The 16,043-nt window shown below is 39.5% G+C and overlaps 1 protein-coding gene across 1 annotated transcript in view; it reads right to left on the bottom strand.

Annotated features, from left to right (window-relative positions):
* LOC115221209 (5-oxoprolinase) overlaps positions 1–16,043 on the bottom strand; it is a 180,558-nt gene that overhangs the window by 20,372 nt on the left and 144,143 nt on the right. The window contains 2 exon segments of the mRNA XM_036510593.1: positions 6,541–6,675; positions 7,938–8,084. Coding sequence (XP_036366486.1) covers positions 6,541–6,675; positions 7,938–8,084 — 282 coding nt within the window.

Genomic DNA, 16,043 nt, shown 5'->3' with positions numbered 1-16,043 from the left:
ATCTTCTTCCTCGATGCTCCTGGAGGGACAGGAAAAACATTTATTACAAAGCTTCTCCTTGCAGAAGTTAGGTAGCATCAGGACATTGCAGTAGCTGTAGCCTCCACTGGCATTGCAGCTACTTTGTTACCTGGTGGCAGGACAGCACACTCAACTTTTAAACTCCCTCTCAATTTAGCAGCATCCGAAATGCCTTCATGCAACATCAACAAAAGCTCAGATCAGGGACAAGTACTTAAAATGTGTCATCTAATTGTCTGGGATGAGTGCACTATGGCTCACAAGGGAGCTTTGGAAGCATTAGATAGAGCCCTGAAAGACATCCGAGACTGTCAGGCTCCAATGGTAGGTGTAACGCTTCTGTTGTCAGGTGATTTCAGGCAAATGCTTCCTGTCATTCCGAAAGGCACTAGAGCTGATGAAGTTCAAGCATGCCTAAAGTCCTCTACCCTGTGGCATCATGTTACAATCTTTAGTCTCAACACTAACATGAGAGCTCAGCTACACGGCGACAAATTGTCCACAAAGTTTGCACAGGACCTTTTGACACTTGGTGAAGGCAAGATGCCTCTTGATGCTGCAGGACAAATGGAAGTGTGGTCATTTTCCTCTGTTGTTAATTCTGTAGATGACCTCAAAAACAAAGTCTTTCCCAACTTCACACAAAACTACCAAAATCACAATTGGCTGTGTGAAAGAGCAATATTAGCTCCAAAAAACGTCGCTGTTAACAAAAGTAATCAACAGCTAATGCATTCTCTTCCCGGCACTATACACACTTAAAAGTCTGTTGATACAATTCCAGATATAAATGAAGTTGTGAACTATCCTCCTGAATTTCTCAATTCACTGGAGCCTCCTCGACTACCTCCACACATATTACCACTTAAAGTTGGAACTCCTGTAATGCTACTCCGCAATCTGGGACCACCAAGATTTGCAATGGAACACGACTGGTGATAAAGAAAATGATATCACACGTTATCGAGGCGATCATTCTTTCTGGATGTGGAAAAGGTGATGACGTCTTCATTCCAAGATTTCCTCTTACTCCATCAGGAGCAGAAATTTCATTTACATTCAGAAGACTGCAATCCCCCTTCGTATCAGCTTTGCCATGTCCATTAACAAATCTCAGGGTCAAACCCTCTCTGTAGCTGGTCTTCTCTTGAAAGAGCCCTGCTTCTCGCATAGGCAACTGTATGTTTGCTGCTCAAGAGTAGGAACCAAAAGAAACCTTTTTGTATATGCTCCACAAGGAAAAACAAGAAACATTGTTTACAACGAGGTGTTATAATCTCAACAGCCAGGAGGTATATACATGATCCCCTTTTTTTAACAAACTTCATGTACTTTCATGTATTTATATTAATACTAGCAGTATCGCCCGGCGTTGCTCGGGTTTGTAAGGGAAATAATTATATAAGCATTTTTAGAGATGTAAAGTATAATAGCCATCTCAATATGGCTAACCACAAAGGGGGAGGGGTGTTACTGTAGCTTTTTACGTTCTGAGATTTAATAATAAATTTTAGAGAGTTACTTCCCTTATATATGTCAAAAATGGATTAAAAATGGGAAAAATTGATGGTAAATTTTTTTTTAAATCGTAGACTCATCGTAGATGCGCGCTAATACCCAGACGGTCTCGATATGAATCACGACTATAAGATACCCGGTTTTGGTTAAACTGCACCGCAAAATGTGGGAGTAGTTAGGAATCTAAATCGTAGGAGACAGACACACAACCTCACTTTTATATATAAAGATTTCCTCTATTTACATAATATTGAGGTCTCTTTCTTTCTTTTGTTATCTTACTGTTTTTACCAATATACATATATATATATATATATAAATATATATATAGTTACAGAGATGTACTTGCATAGCAAGTGACTTGATCTGAGATCGTGTGCTGGAACGAAAACAGTTGCAGCGTTGAAGGTGTTTATAAGCCATTTAAGAAACACACAAAAACCGTTAGATTCACTTCAACATTTAAATTTAATTTGTGAAAATATTTTCGTCGCTTTGAGACCGCGACCTGTTAGCATGATATTTTTGTCAGTGAACAGGTCGCGGTCTGAAAGCGACGAAAATATTTTGGCAAATTAAATTTAAATGTTGAAGTGAATGTAACGGTTTTTGTGTGTTTCTTAAATGGCTTACAAACACCTTCCACGCTGCAATATATATATACACACATATATATATATGTATGTATGTATGTATGTGTGTATATGTGTATGCATGTATGTGTGTGTGTGTGCGTGTCTGTGCTTGTGATTGTCCTCCACCACTGCTTGACAACGAATGTTGGTTTGTTTACATCCCTGTCACCTAGTGGTTTGACAAAGGAAACAGATAGAATAAGTACAATGCTTACAAAAATAAAACTGGAGTTGATTCATTAAACTACAATTCTTCAAGGCATTGCCCCAGCATGGCCACAGACCAATGGCTGGAAAAAGCAGAAGAATAAAAGAATACATTCTCTGCTTTGGTCATATGTTGAAGGCATGAGAAAGCTTGAGTTTACATGAGAAGGCCTAACAGACCTGGTAGAAACAGCAGCCAAATCTCCCTCAAATCACACCTTACTGTCTTATGTATGTATATATATATATGAGCCAATGAGGGGGACCTCTACATGGTAGCTAGACCTGGTAGAAATAGCAGCCAAATTTCCCCCAAATCACACCTTACTGTCTTATCTATGTATATATGTATGTATGAGCCTATGAGGGAGACCCCTACATGGCAGCTAGACCTGGTAGAAATAGCAGCCAAATTTCCCCCAAATCACACCTTACTGTCTTATCTATGTATATATGTATGTATGAGCCTATGAGGGAGACCCCTACATGGCAGCTAGACATGGTAGAAATAGCAGCCAAATCTCCCTCAAATCACACCTTACTGTCTTATCTTTCTACTACTTGGATATAGGTGTTATATTCGTCGTAAAAAAACTTTCCTGTCACACACTCACGCACACGCACACACACACACACACACACGCACCCTCACACACACACACACACGCACACCCACACACACACACGCACGTTAGCTTACAATTTTATTTATATATTTGCGTGTCTGTGTGGAAAGAGGAAGTGGGAGGCAGTGTAAAAGAATCACTCACTACAGTAAGTCAATTACTTTCATTTTATTCGTTGCCCACTGTGTGTGTGCGTTTGCGTGTGCTGTAAACCAGACTAAGAAAAGCATTTGACACACACACCAGAATGTGAGTTTTCTGTAAATTTTGCTTAACTGGAGTTTAAATTTTAAAAACTGGACCTGGCATGACGCGATGCATTGTACTCTTAAAAATGCAAGGTAAATTGTAATTGAAGAAATCCTATATTGTAGATTTGTATAACTCCCAAAGGGAGGCAGATAAAATCTGCCTTTTATAATAAGAGATACATATATTTGTGTGTGTGTGTGTGTGTATCCATATATATATATATAACAGAAAAATCTAATTCTTCTATTGAATGTAACCGGGCAACGTCAGGTATCTCTGCTAGTAAAGATTAAAAACAATTTTCTATAATGAAGGTCTTTGCCCATAATGGTATACAAACGTAACAGAATTTACAAACTGAGAGAGAGAAAGAGAGGGTGAGAGAGAGAAAATGGAAAGATTGAAAGATAGACAAAGAGCTATATAGATAACAAGATGATTAGAATGATTGACAAATATTTTATTTGTAGTCTACAATGAGTGGATAGAAAACACACTTGGGCTTGATATATAAAATATGAAATATACATACATATGTACATCTTAATATACAGGGATATATATAGAGAGAAACAAAAACTGAAAATATTCAGAAGATGAACATTCGTGTATAAGCATATAGATATTCATATATTTACAGAACAAATTTACACGGAGTACAAGAAATACAAAAAAACTAAGAGGTGACATCATGGTCTCACAGCTGTTTCTGGAATTACCTAATAGTTGAAAAGTTGGGAGATGGAGTATGCAAAAGATCATTGATATGCAACCAGTGGTGGATGCATATAAACATTATCGTAAGACTGGTCCCTGTCTTCAGGGTGGAAAAATGGGCATCTGTGTGTGTGTATGTATTTCGTTTTTGGATTTGGTTTGCAAGATTCTTTATGTGAGCTTGTGTGTTGAAGCATATTTTGTTGTCTCTGGGGAGAGTCATTCTCTTTTAGTGCCTTATTATTTAATACACACACCAGTTTGATTTCCACTCATTTACTTATTTATTTTTCCTAAAATGTTCATTGTGCCTTGCAACCTTTTTGTATGTATTCTGCATATTCATGTGTTTGTGTTTATGTGTTTTTATGTATGTATGTGTGTTTGTATATGTGCGTGTGTGTATCTCTGTCTCCTTGTGTGTGCATATTTGAGTGTGTGTGTGTGTGTGTGTGTGTGTATGGGCTTTTGTAACTATGTACTGTGTCTGTATGTATGGATGTGTGTCTCCTTATGTGAAGTGAAGTGTGTGTGTATGGTCATGTGTTTCAGTCTTCATTTGCTTATGTGTGTGAGTATGTGTGCTTGTCTCTTTATATAACCTATGTACCTACCCGTCTGTATGTCTATCTGTTTACATTCATATCCATTTGCCTACATACATGTGCATATACACACACACACATCTACATAACAGCCCACTAAATATTCTATCTGTATATAAATATAAACTGTGGGTATGGGGTATGATCACTTCTTATGTATATTTACTATTTAGAACTGGGGATGTTTCATTTATGAGGACTTACTTCTGTATTTGTCTGAGGGTTAGGTCCTTTGGGTGCTTGGATAAAATGCAGATGTCAAGTTGACCCAGGCTGCCTCCAGCAATTATAGACTGTTCTACTTCCTCTCACTGTAGAATATGGAGGACTGATTTTTGTTGTCATATAGTCTCAAATGTTCATTTAGTTTTTCCATAATGCTCCTAGATGTCTCCCCTATGTATGTCATGTTCATGTCTTTAGAAGCACCTATGCATCTTATGCTGTAGACTACATTTCTAGTTCTACAGTTAATGCCAGGGTTAATCCTACATACCATTAAGTTATCATTAGTGCATATGGTATTCTCAAAGGGGTACATCCTACATAGTTGTGATCTGAAAGAGTTTCCTGGCCTTTCAGCAATCTTAATGTTGAGTCTGGTCTCCTTCAGAGCTTTCCTAAATCTATGGGATAATTCTCCATGGGCTGTGGCCTCTACAAACATCACTCCTTGATATTTGTCAGAGGGAACCCACCAACTTCATAATGGGCTAAATTGCACTGTAACAATCAAATGACTCAAAAAGGTGCATTTAAAAGGAACAGTTAGTAAACAGTCAAAGGTTTTCTTGAAGGTTGAAAAATGTAACAAGTAACGGCAAGATTATACAAAATGATGCCTGCCTTTAGGTGGTAAAGACAAAATCAAATGCGAAAGTTAAATATTATTATTATCATCTATATGGTATTTTATCAGACAACAATTTATACCTGTCTACAGGAATTCAAAAGCTCCTGTCTTTGGTTCAATGCATATTTATCCTGGAACAGCATAAAAAGTTTTTTGGTCAAGAACAAGTTGCATCTCATAAGGCATCTATATGCTCTGTGCATATATGGTGTGGCTTTCTCAAAGATCAACCAGCTGATATTGAAAGGACGAGTATCATTTTCTTTTAAATGCCAGACATATTTGGCAAGACTACCTATACACACATGAAAATATGAATAGAAATGGCTTTTCTGATAATTTTTCTACTTTAATAATTAGATGTCTATAGGATATTAGGTGTTTACAAAAGGTGACTCTGACAGGAGTTTCTCACTTAAATGCAGTTTTGAAACTGACATTTTAGAGTTTGTTGTCTATTGTGTAAGTAAGGCAATTTAACTACAAACATACACCTATATAAACATGCATACACACATATACATATATATATATATATATACACATACACATAAACATGCACACACATATTTATATACATATACACACACACAGAAACAAAAAAACACATACATATGTATCCATGCACATATATTCATACATACATGCACATACACATATGTGTATATAAAAAAAGGGGGAAAGGAGAATTAAGTAGATCAAGAGTAAAGAAATTGTTTTGGTGATCATTTTGGAGTGAAATGGTGCCATAAAACTTAAGTGCAAACATACATGCCAGCAAATCTACATACTGATACAGTCACACATGTATTTATTATACAAGCATAGTGTACACACACACACACATGTCCACACACGGCATATACACATTTTTATAGAGACATATATACTCATATAAACGCACACAGATACATACATGCATAAAAAGTGCTAAATAAAAACATAAAAATACCATGAACAAAGTAAATATAGGGTGTGAACAGTATTTGAGGATAGATTTATGGTTCTAAAAAATGCTCATATAATAACAAAAAGAAGCTTTTAAAAAAGGGGGTTAACAGGACATACCCCTTAGCTGTTGTTTCTTTATAGAATTGTTTCCTTACCTGATTCAATGGAATGTTATGACCAACCATACAGCGGAGACAGTAGATGAGTGCTGATAGTGTTATGGCCCGGGGAGCATTACAGTTGCCATGTACCTGGTGTGTTGTGCCAGTGAAGTCAAATACTGCTGTCCCCTGAAATAAACACACATTTCTAAGAATGTTTCAATATTTAGGGTATGGATGATGATAATAAATTGTGACAATTAATATTCAATTGTAATCAGCCCTTGATCATAAGAAGAGCTAGATTAAGACCAGCTGATGGCCTAAACACAGCCCAACTCTTCAACTCTTCCACTGTCCAATTCAGTGACTTTCAAAGTAGTTTTTGAGGAATCCTGGGGCTCCATGAAAAATAATCTAGGATTCCACAAAATAAGGTGTCTTTTAATAAAACTTAATAAACATATACTTTATAAAATAAATGCTATTCTCCATTTTCAAAAATTAATTGTGGTTTTATTTTCATATGGGTTAATTTCCACATTAAAACAATTTTCTTTTTATTAAATGTTTTACTGAAATTAAGTTGGTGGTGGTGGAAATCATTTTTAAGATATTGGTATTCAGTAATTTTGGAAAATGGTACAATGGGTTCTGTGTCAAAATTTGCTTGGGAATTATTGGTGTAACTGACAAAACTAACAGTAAAAAAAAAAAATGTAAATTTTCAATGCTTAAAAGGTAAAAAAGCCCAACAAAAACACTATAATTTACCATTTGTACCCATGAAGTCCAGCATTGGATAACTAAACTAGCTCTCTCATCCACTCAATGCCTTAAGCACATACTTATATTGTTTAATGGTTAATCCATGCTGGTTAAAAGGTGTTAATGATTATGAAACTGTGAAGCAGCCATTGAAACCAAGGACTTGTGTACTGGAGAGAAAAGTAATTATCCAATGCCGTCAGTCCAATAAAATGCATCACCTAGTCCACAATATAAAGTAGCTAGTGATAGAAAAGCTATCCAATTGTAGAAAATTAAACCAAAATAAAGAAAAATGAACTACAGAAGATACATGGATTCCATAAGCTGTATCTTGAGAAGCAGTAACAGTTGTCTAGCCCATGTCAACATGGAGAAAATGAATGTAAAAATTATGTAGATCAGTGCTTCTCAACCACTTTTTGCCTATGGACTCCTTTGATTCCTATTTTACATTACTGGACCTTCATAGGCATTCAATGTATATAAAAAAGTCCCACTATATTTTTATAATAGCTATTAGGAATGATATTAAAAAAATTTTAATATTTTGCATATTGTAGAAGTAGAAGTAATTTATTGCACATGAATTTTAACAACAAAATCTTATATGGACCCCAATCGAGAACCACTGATGTGAACATATATTATGTTCACATCACTGCAACAAAATTATAACAAACCTTGCTCTCATTTATATTAACTCGCAGTCGAATACATGACCCATCATCCATAAAGTCCTCAGCAAACAGCTGAGTGCTTCCAGTACGTTTTCTTGTCTCTTTGGCAATAGAATGAAGCATATCACTGACAGCAATTTCAGCATTTTTCTGTAAGAGGAAGCAGAACACACACAAATGGAATTTAAATAAAGGAGAAAACAAAAAAGTTAAGAAGACATCTAATAGCAGTTAGAAGATATCTAATAGCACTAGTTGTTGCTTAGCATTTGGTCTGGTTAATTCAATTCTATCATACACCACTCACTTTGATCAATAAAGGACTATTTGCAACTCTTTCAAGTTCCTTTCTGGATGAATATTTAAAAAAAAGTACATACTGTGATTGTTTAACCTAGAGAACAGCACTGATACAAGAAACCTTCGATCAAAAGTATCTCAGTTGCAACCATTTTTTTTACCAGACATAGTGTATCTAGGACTACATTATTCGATGTGCCCTTTTTTAAGATGATATGGTGTGTGTGTGTGTGTGTGTATAATAAATAATTTATATATATATTATTTATTATTTAATTGAATGCGTCACATCAATTTCCAAGTATATATGTGTATGTGTGTGTGTGAAAAGGTTGAATTATATTTCTTCTTTTTTATTTTGGAGGATTCCAAAAACTGATTTCTAATAAAGATTCTTCATATTTTGATGGTAGATATGAAAATAATACTTGTATGTGGTGTGTTATGTGAATTTATGGAAAGGTATCCCATAGAACTCAACAAATTTGTTAAGTTCTATGGGATACCTTTCCATAAATTCACATAGCACACCATATATATATATATAGGGCACAGAAAGTGTGTCTATAGCCAGCTGGAGGAGGTGTCCTCCTGGGGCTACAAACTACAGTAGCATCCACCCTTAGGGGTTAGCCATATTCAAATGGCAAATATACGTCACGATGTGTTGCTGCTACTGTTTATAACTCGCTCTGAGATTTATCATTATATATATATAGGCGCAGGAGTGGCTGTGTGGTAAGTAGCTTGCTAACCAACCACATGGTTCTGGGTTCAGTCCCACTGCGTGGCATCTTGGGCAAGTGTCTTCTGCTATAGCCCCGGGCCGACCAATGCCTTGTGAGTGGATTTGGTAGACGGAAACTGAAAGAAGCCTGTCGTATATATGTATGTATGTGTGTGTGTTTGTGTGTCTGTGTCTGTCCCCCGAGCATTGCTTGACAACCGATGCTGGTGTGTTTGCGTCCCCGTCACTTAGCGGTTTGGCAAAAGAGACCGATAGAATAAGTACTGGGCTTACAAAGAATAAGTCCCGGGGTCGATTTGCTCGACTGAAGGTGGTGCTCCAGCATGGCCGCAGTCAAATGACTGAAACAAGTAAAAGAGTAAAAGAGAGAGTATATATATATATATATATTGGTAAAAACGGTACGATAACAAAAGAAAGAAAGAGACCTCAATATTATGTGAATAGAGGAAATTTCTCTATAAAATAATATGTTACATTACTCAATAGTCAAGATAAAACTCTGAGTTTCAGATGCCGAAGTTAATTTCCACTTCGGCATCTGAAACTCACAGTTTTATCTTGACTATTGAGTAATGTAACATATTATTTTATATATATATATATATATATATATATATATATGGTAGAAATGACTGATGTCCCTCTTAGCGTGAGGCATGTATGTATAATAATGCCCTCTATATATAAATTAATATGTTCAATAAGAAAGAACTATTTTCGAAATTTTTCTCTTACGAGGTTTTTCACGCTATCTACCTGATAATTTCTTGTTAAGATTCCTTATTAAGAGGTTATCCTTAATTGTTAAATTTAAATTTATTCCGAAAAAAATTTTCCTATCCGAAATGCAATTCGAAGAAGCCCGCCATTTACCGGATGTATAATATGTAAACTTCTCCATGTGCTTCGTTGGAAGAGAGCAGATGGCTGTTCGACTTCGACGGTACAGGTCGTTTATTTATGATATATTCAGAATCAGTCTTGCTGATGAGTATGGTCGCAATTCTGCGGTAAGTACGAAATCACAGGTGATACAAGACTAAATTCATTTTTTAAATGTCTTGCTTTGAAAAGTTGCATTGGGTATGATTAGTAAAATTTTTTGGTAGAAATGACTGATGTCCCTCTTAGCGTGAGGCATGTATGTATAATAATGCCCTCATCATCATCATCGTTTAACGTCCGTTTTCCGCGCTAGCACGGGTTGGACGGTTTCGACCGGGGTCTGGGGAGTCAGGGGCTGCCCCAGGCTCCAGTCTGGTCTGGCAGTGTTTCTACAGCTGGATGCCCTTCATAACACCAACCACTCCGCGAGTGTAGTGGGTGCTTCTTACGTGCCACCTGCACAGGTGCCAGAGGGGTCTGGCATCGGCCACGGTCGGTTGGTGCTTTTTATGTGCCACCTGCACAGAAGCCAGTCGGGGCAGTGCTGGCATCGGCCACGTTCGGATGGTGCTTTTTATGTGGGGGGGAGGGTGCAGAAATATAGGGGAGCACCAGTGGGGAGGGGTGTTCGGAGTGTTCATGTACTTGACTCAACAGGTCTCCTCAAGCACAGCGGGACAATCTGGGATCCGGGGTACTTTGAATGGGCAGGGGCTATGCGGAACTGATGCAGGAAGCAGCCCGGGTCTTTGCAGTCATAGCATATCTCCAGAGATCTCGGTCCTTCGCCATTGCCTCAGTGAGGCCCAACGTTCTGAGGTCATGCTCGACTGCCTCATCCCATGTCTTCCTGGGTCTACCTCTCCCCCTGATACCTTCAACTGTTTGGGAGTGGCACTTCTTCACACATCTCTCCTCATCCATCCGCAGCACATGACCATACCATCGCAAGCGTCGCTCTTGCACACCACATCTGATGCTTCTTATATCCAGCATTTCTCTCAGGATGCTTACACTCTGTCGTGCGTGCACACTGACATTACATATCCAGCGGATCATGCTAGCTTCATTTCTTTCAAGTCTACGCATGTCCTCTGCAGTCATAGCCCATGTTTCATTACCGTGAAGCATGGCAGTTCGCACACATGCATCATACAGTCTACCTTTCACTCTGAGGGAGAGACCCTTTTTCGCCAGTAGGGGTAGGAGCTTTCTGAACTTTGCCCAGGCTATTCGTATTCTAGTGGTGATACTCTCTGTGCATCCACCTCCGCTACTAACTTGGTCACCCAGGTAGCGGAAACTATCAACTACTTCTAGTTTCTCTCCCTGGAGTGTGATGGAATCTGTTTTCTGAGTGTCTGTGGTGTCTATTGTCCCTGTGCATCTGCCGCACATGAAAGCTATCTTATCTGTTAATTTCCCTTTAATGTTGCTGCACCTCTTGTGCGTCCATAGCTTACATTGGGTGCATCTTATGGAGTTTCTACCTGCACCTTTCCTACAGATTGAGCAGGGCCACCTACCCGAGGGGGTGTGTGCTGAGTACGCCTTGCTGCTTACTATTACTTTGGTCTTTGCTACATTTACTCTAAGGCCCTTTGATTCTAACCCTTGCTTCCACACCTGAAATTTCTTTTCTAGTTCCGGTAGTGATTCTGCTATGAGAGCCAGGTCATCAGCATAGAGGAGCTCCCAGGGGCATCCTGTTTTGAATTCCTCTGTTATTGCCTGGAGGACTATGATGAATAGAAGGGGACTGAGGGCTGAGCCCTGGTGCACACCTACTTCTACCCGGAATTCTTCACTATATTCGTTGCCAATCCTAACCTTGCTGGCAGCCTCTCTGTATAGAGCCTGTACAGCCCTTATTAGCCATTCGTCAATCTCCAGTTTCCGCATCGACCACCAGATAAGGGAACAGGGAACCCTGTCAAAGGCTTTCTCCAAGTCCACAAAGGCTATGTAGAGGGGTTTATCTTTAGCTAGGTACTTCTGCAGTTGTCGGACCAGGAATATAGCATCAGTGGTGCTTCTACCTGGCACAAAACCGAACTGCATTTCATCTAAGCAAATTCTCTCCCTAATGAGATGGGTTATGACCCTCTCTGTGACCTTCATCACCTGGTCCAACAGTTTGATACCCCTGTAATTATTTCTATCTAGAGCATCACCCTTACCCTTGTAGCAGTTGACTATGGTGCTGCTACGCCAGTCATTGGGTATGACTCCATTGTGAACTACCTGGTTTACAATGCGGGTGACTATGCCATAGCCCACATAGGCAGCTGTTTTAAGCATCTCAGCAGTGATTCCTGATGGGCCAGGGGCTTTGCCTGGTTTCATATCCTTAATTGCCTTATCTACAAGGGAGCTGTCTATTCGGGTAGCTAGTCCCTCTACTGGGTCAACAGTTGGCAGGCTCTCCTCCTCCCATTCATTCTCCTCGTTCAGCAGTCTTTCGTAATGGCTTCTCCAAGCCTCTTTCTTTTCACTAACAGTAAAAGCAAGTGCCCCATCATCCACGCGGACACATTTCTCTCCTGTAACATCACTATTTTCTCTGACACACTGTCTGGCAATCCGAAATACCTCAGCTCTTTGGTCCTCACGTCGCTGGACATTGGCAAACTTCTTCTTTTCTGCTACATCTTTGGCTATGTATACCTGCCGCCCAGCCTCCCTTTTGGCTGCCTGGTACAGTTCCCTGCTGCCCCCATCCCTCCAGGCCCGTCTCTTTGCACTAATGGCTTTATCTACTGCACTATTCCACCACCACGTAACTCTAGGTCTGGAAGGGACTTTGCACCATCCACAGACTCGGTCTGTGGCACTCAGCAAGCTGTCCTGTAGGAATTCCCAGCTACCTTCTATGTCTGACGTCTGGAGCTCCTCCTCCCTCTCATCAAATTTCTTGATGAGTATGTCCCTAAATTTCTGACCATGTGAAGGGTTCTTTAGCCTCCAAATCCTTCTTTTCTGGATTGGTTTGTTTCTTGGAGTCCTTCTGGCCTCAAGCTTAAAGTCACTGATGATTAGTCTATGCTGAGGGATACATTCTTCACCCGGGAGGGTCTTTGTATTCAAGAGTGACCCTGCATCCCGCTGTCTGGTGAGGATGAAGTCTATTTGGCTAGCGGAGTCTCCTGACTGATAGGTTATAAGGTGGCAGTCAGGCTTCTTGAAGTTAGTGTTGCAGATTGAAAGGTTACATGCATCACAGAATTCCAGCAGTCTAGTTCCCTCATCATTTCTGGTGCCAATACCATGGCCACCGTGTACCCCAGTGAAGATACCCGATTCCCGCCCAACATGCCCATTAAAATCTCCACCCACAAATCATTTGGTAGTCCCGCTTGTGGGGCATAGGCGGAGATAATCGTAGCTGTGCCACTCTGTAGGACCAACCTGAGCTTGAGCACTCTATCGCAAACCCTGACAACCTCTATGACCTTATCCACCCATTTCTCCGCAAGGAGAATGCCTACACCCCCTACACCTTCCATGTTACCTTGCCAGAAGAGTTTGTACCTAAGTGCCTTGCCTGTGAGGACCCTAGCTGAAGCACCTCTCCATCTTACCTCTTGTATGCAGCATAGATCAACCTGTCTTCTCTCTAGCATCTCTACAATCTCACTAGACCTGCCTTTCAATGTACCAATATTGATAGTGCCAACTCTGAAAACTGGGAAGGAGATATGGGGGGGAGGGGGGCAATTCAGTGCCTGAGAAGAAGAGGGTTGTTGTGGTGGTGATGGTTTCCGTGGCATTTTTCTTCTGATCTCTCTTCCGACCTGACAACATTCAAGCATTGTAGGCATGTTAAGATTGTGGACCTGCCGTGGGCAGGAGCTGGTGTTAGCAGTGTTGTAGGCATAAGCGTTAAGGTCATTGATGATGTAGATGTGGCAGAAAGGCTGAAATTATTGAAATTAGCATTCTAAGCAAGCGTTATCGTCACTGAGTAACGTAATTAGGCAGTGTAGGAAGGAGGAAAAACACAGATATTCTAGAGTTGAGTTGGGGGGGGGGGTCCAGCTGAGAAAGGTTCCACCAGTGAGAAGAGAGGGAGAGAAAGTGGGGGGGTGCAGGTAATATAGGGAAGCACCAGCAGGGAAGGTTGGGGTAAGGAAGAACGATGACAGGGAGGGGTTGGAACAGGTTCGTAAGAGATAAAAACATAGGATATCACGAGGGGGGGGACTGGAAGGAGATAGCCGGTTGAGGCGGTGACAGATTCAAAACAGGAGGAACGTAAGATCAGTGGGGCGGTTGATGAGCTGTGGCGCTAGTTGCTTGTCTTGGTGGGGGGAGGTGTAGTACACAGTGAAAGCATGTGAGGAGGAGGGGTAGGAGGGAGAGACACGTGATGGTGGTGGAGGAGGAGGGAGGAGGGAATATCCGGTGTAGATGGTGTGAACAGTGTTCACCGGTATTGGTGGTGGGGGTGGGAAAGGGCGGGAGCACCGCGAATGGCGAAGATCGGATTAAACTTCGTAGAGAAAGATAAAGATAGGGAAAGCGTGGCGAAGATCGAATTAAACTTCGTAGAGAAAGATAAAGATAGGGAAAGCATGGCGAAGATCGAATTAAACTTCGTAGAGAAAGATAGAGGGTACCTTAAGGGATTAAATTTCGTAGAGAAAGAATAAGATAGGGAAGGCAAGCTCGTTAGTGTATAAGTTCAAACATTTAAAAATGATTAGCGGCAAATGTATGTAAGTTGTGCGAGATACGGAAGATAGGGAGAGAAAAAAATATTGACTTGCTGTGAACATCAGTGATCAGGAAGAATGATAGGGGTGGCGGGGACCAGGTGCCTTTAGATGGATTGACCGGAAGTCTCTGATTTGGAGAAGAAGGAAGTTTGAATTTGGGAATGGTAATGGCGATTTCGTTTTTGAAGAAGATACCGCGAATGGCGAAGATCGGATTAAACTTCGTAGAGAAAGATAAAGATAGGGAAAGCGTGGCGAAGATCGAATTAAACTTCGTAGAGAAAGATAAAGATAGGGAAAGCGTGGCGAAGATCGAATTAAACTTCGTAGAGAAAGATAAAGATAGGGAAAGCGTGGCGAAGATCGAATTAAACTTCGTAGAGAAAGATAGAGGGTATCTTAAGGGATTAAATTTCGTAGAGAAAGAATAAGATAGGGAAGGCAAGCTCGTTAGTGTATAAGTTCAAACATTTAAAAACGATTAGCGGCAAATGTATGTAAGTTGTGCGAGATACGGAAGATAGGGAGAGAAAAAAATATTGACTTGCTGTGAACATCAGAAATTAATATGTTCAATAAGAAAGAATTATTTTCGAAATTTTTCTCTTATGAGGTTTTTCACGCTATCTACCTGATAATTTCTTGTTAAGATTCCTTATTAAGAGGTTATCCTTAATTGTTAAATTTAAATTTATTCCGAAAAAAATTTTCCTATCCGAAATGCAATTCGAAGAAGCCCGCCATTTACCGGATGTATGATATGTAAACTTCTCCATGTGCTTCGTTGGAAGAGAGCAGATGGCTGTTCGACTTCAACGGTACAGGTCGTTTATTTATGATATATTCAGAATCAGTCTTGCTGATGAGTATGGTCGCAATTCTGCGGTAAGTACGAAATCACAGGTGATACAAGACTAAATTCATTTTTTAAATGTCTTGCTTTGAAAAGTTGCATTGGGTATGATTAGTAAAATGTTTTGGTAGAAATGACTGATGTCCCTCTTAGCGTGAGGCATGTATGTATAATAATGCCCTCTATATATAAATTAATATGTTCAATAAGAAAGAATTATTTTCGAAATTTTTCTCTTATGAGGTTTTTCACGCTATCTACCTGATAATTTCTTAAGATTCCTTATTAAGAGGTTATCCTTAATTGTTAAATTTAAATTTATATATATATTTATATATGTATATATTAAAATAAGCAACAGGATATTAAGCGGCTCCATTTAATTGAAAAATGCAATCATTACATCAGTTTAAATACAGGGCTATCCTCAGTTGCATCAATAAATAGAATGTTTTAATCAGTTAGACATATTAATATAATTTTACTCAAATTCTCTAATAGAGCAAGAAGAGGGAGAAAGTCCATGTTACTATTAATGTGACTCAGAATATACTACACTTCTAAGAACTGTATGAAGTTTGTAAGGGTCATAGCTTGTAAAT

Source organism: Octopus sinensis, linkage group LG18 (genome assembly GCF_006345805.1).
Source record: "Octopus sinensis linkage group LG18, ASM634580v1, whole genome shotgun sequence".
Taxonomy (NCBI): Eukaryota; Metazoa; Mollusca; class Cephalopoda; order Octopoda; family Octopodidae; genus Octopus; species Octopus sinensis.
The sequence above is the reverse complement of the archived record's forward strand: the minus strand, read 5'-3'. Positions and strand labels throughout refer to the sequence as shown.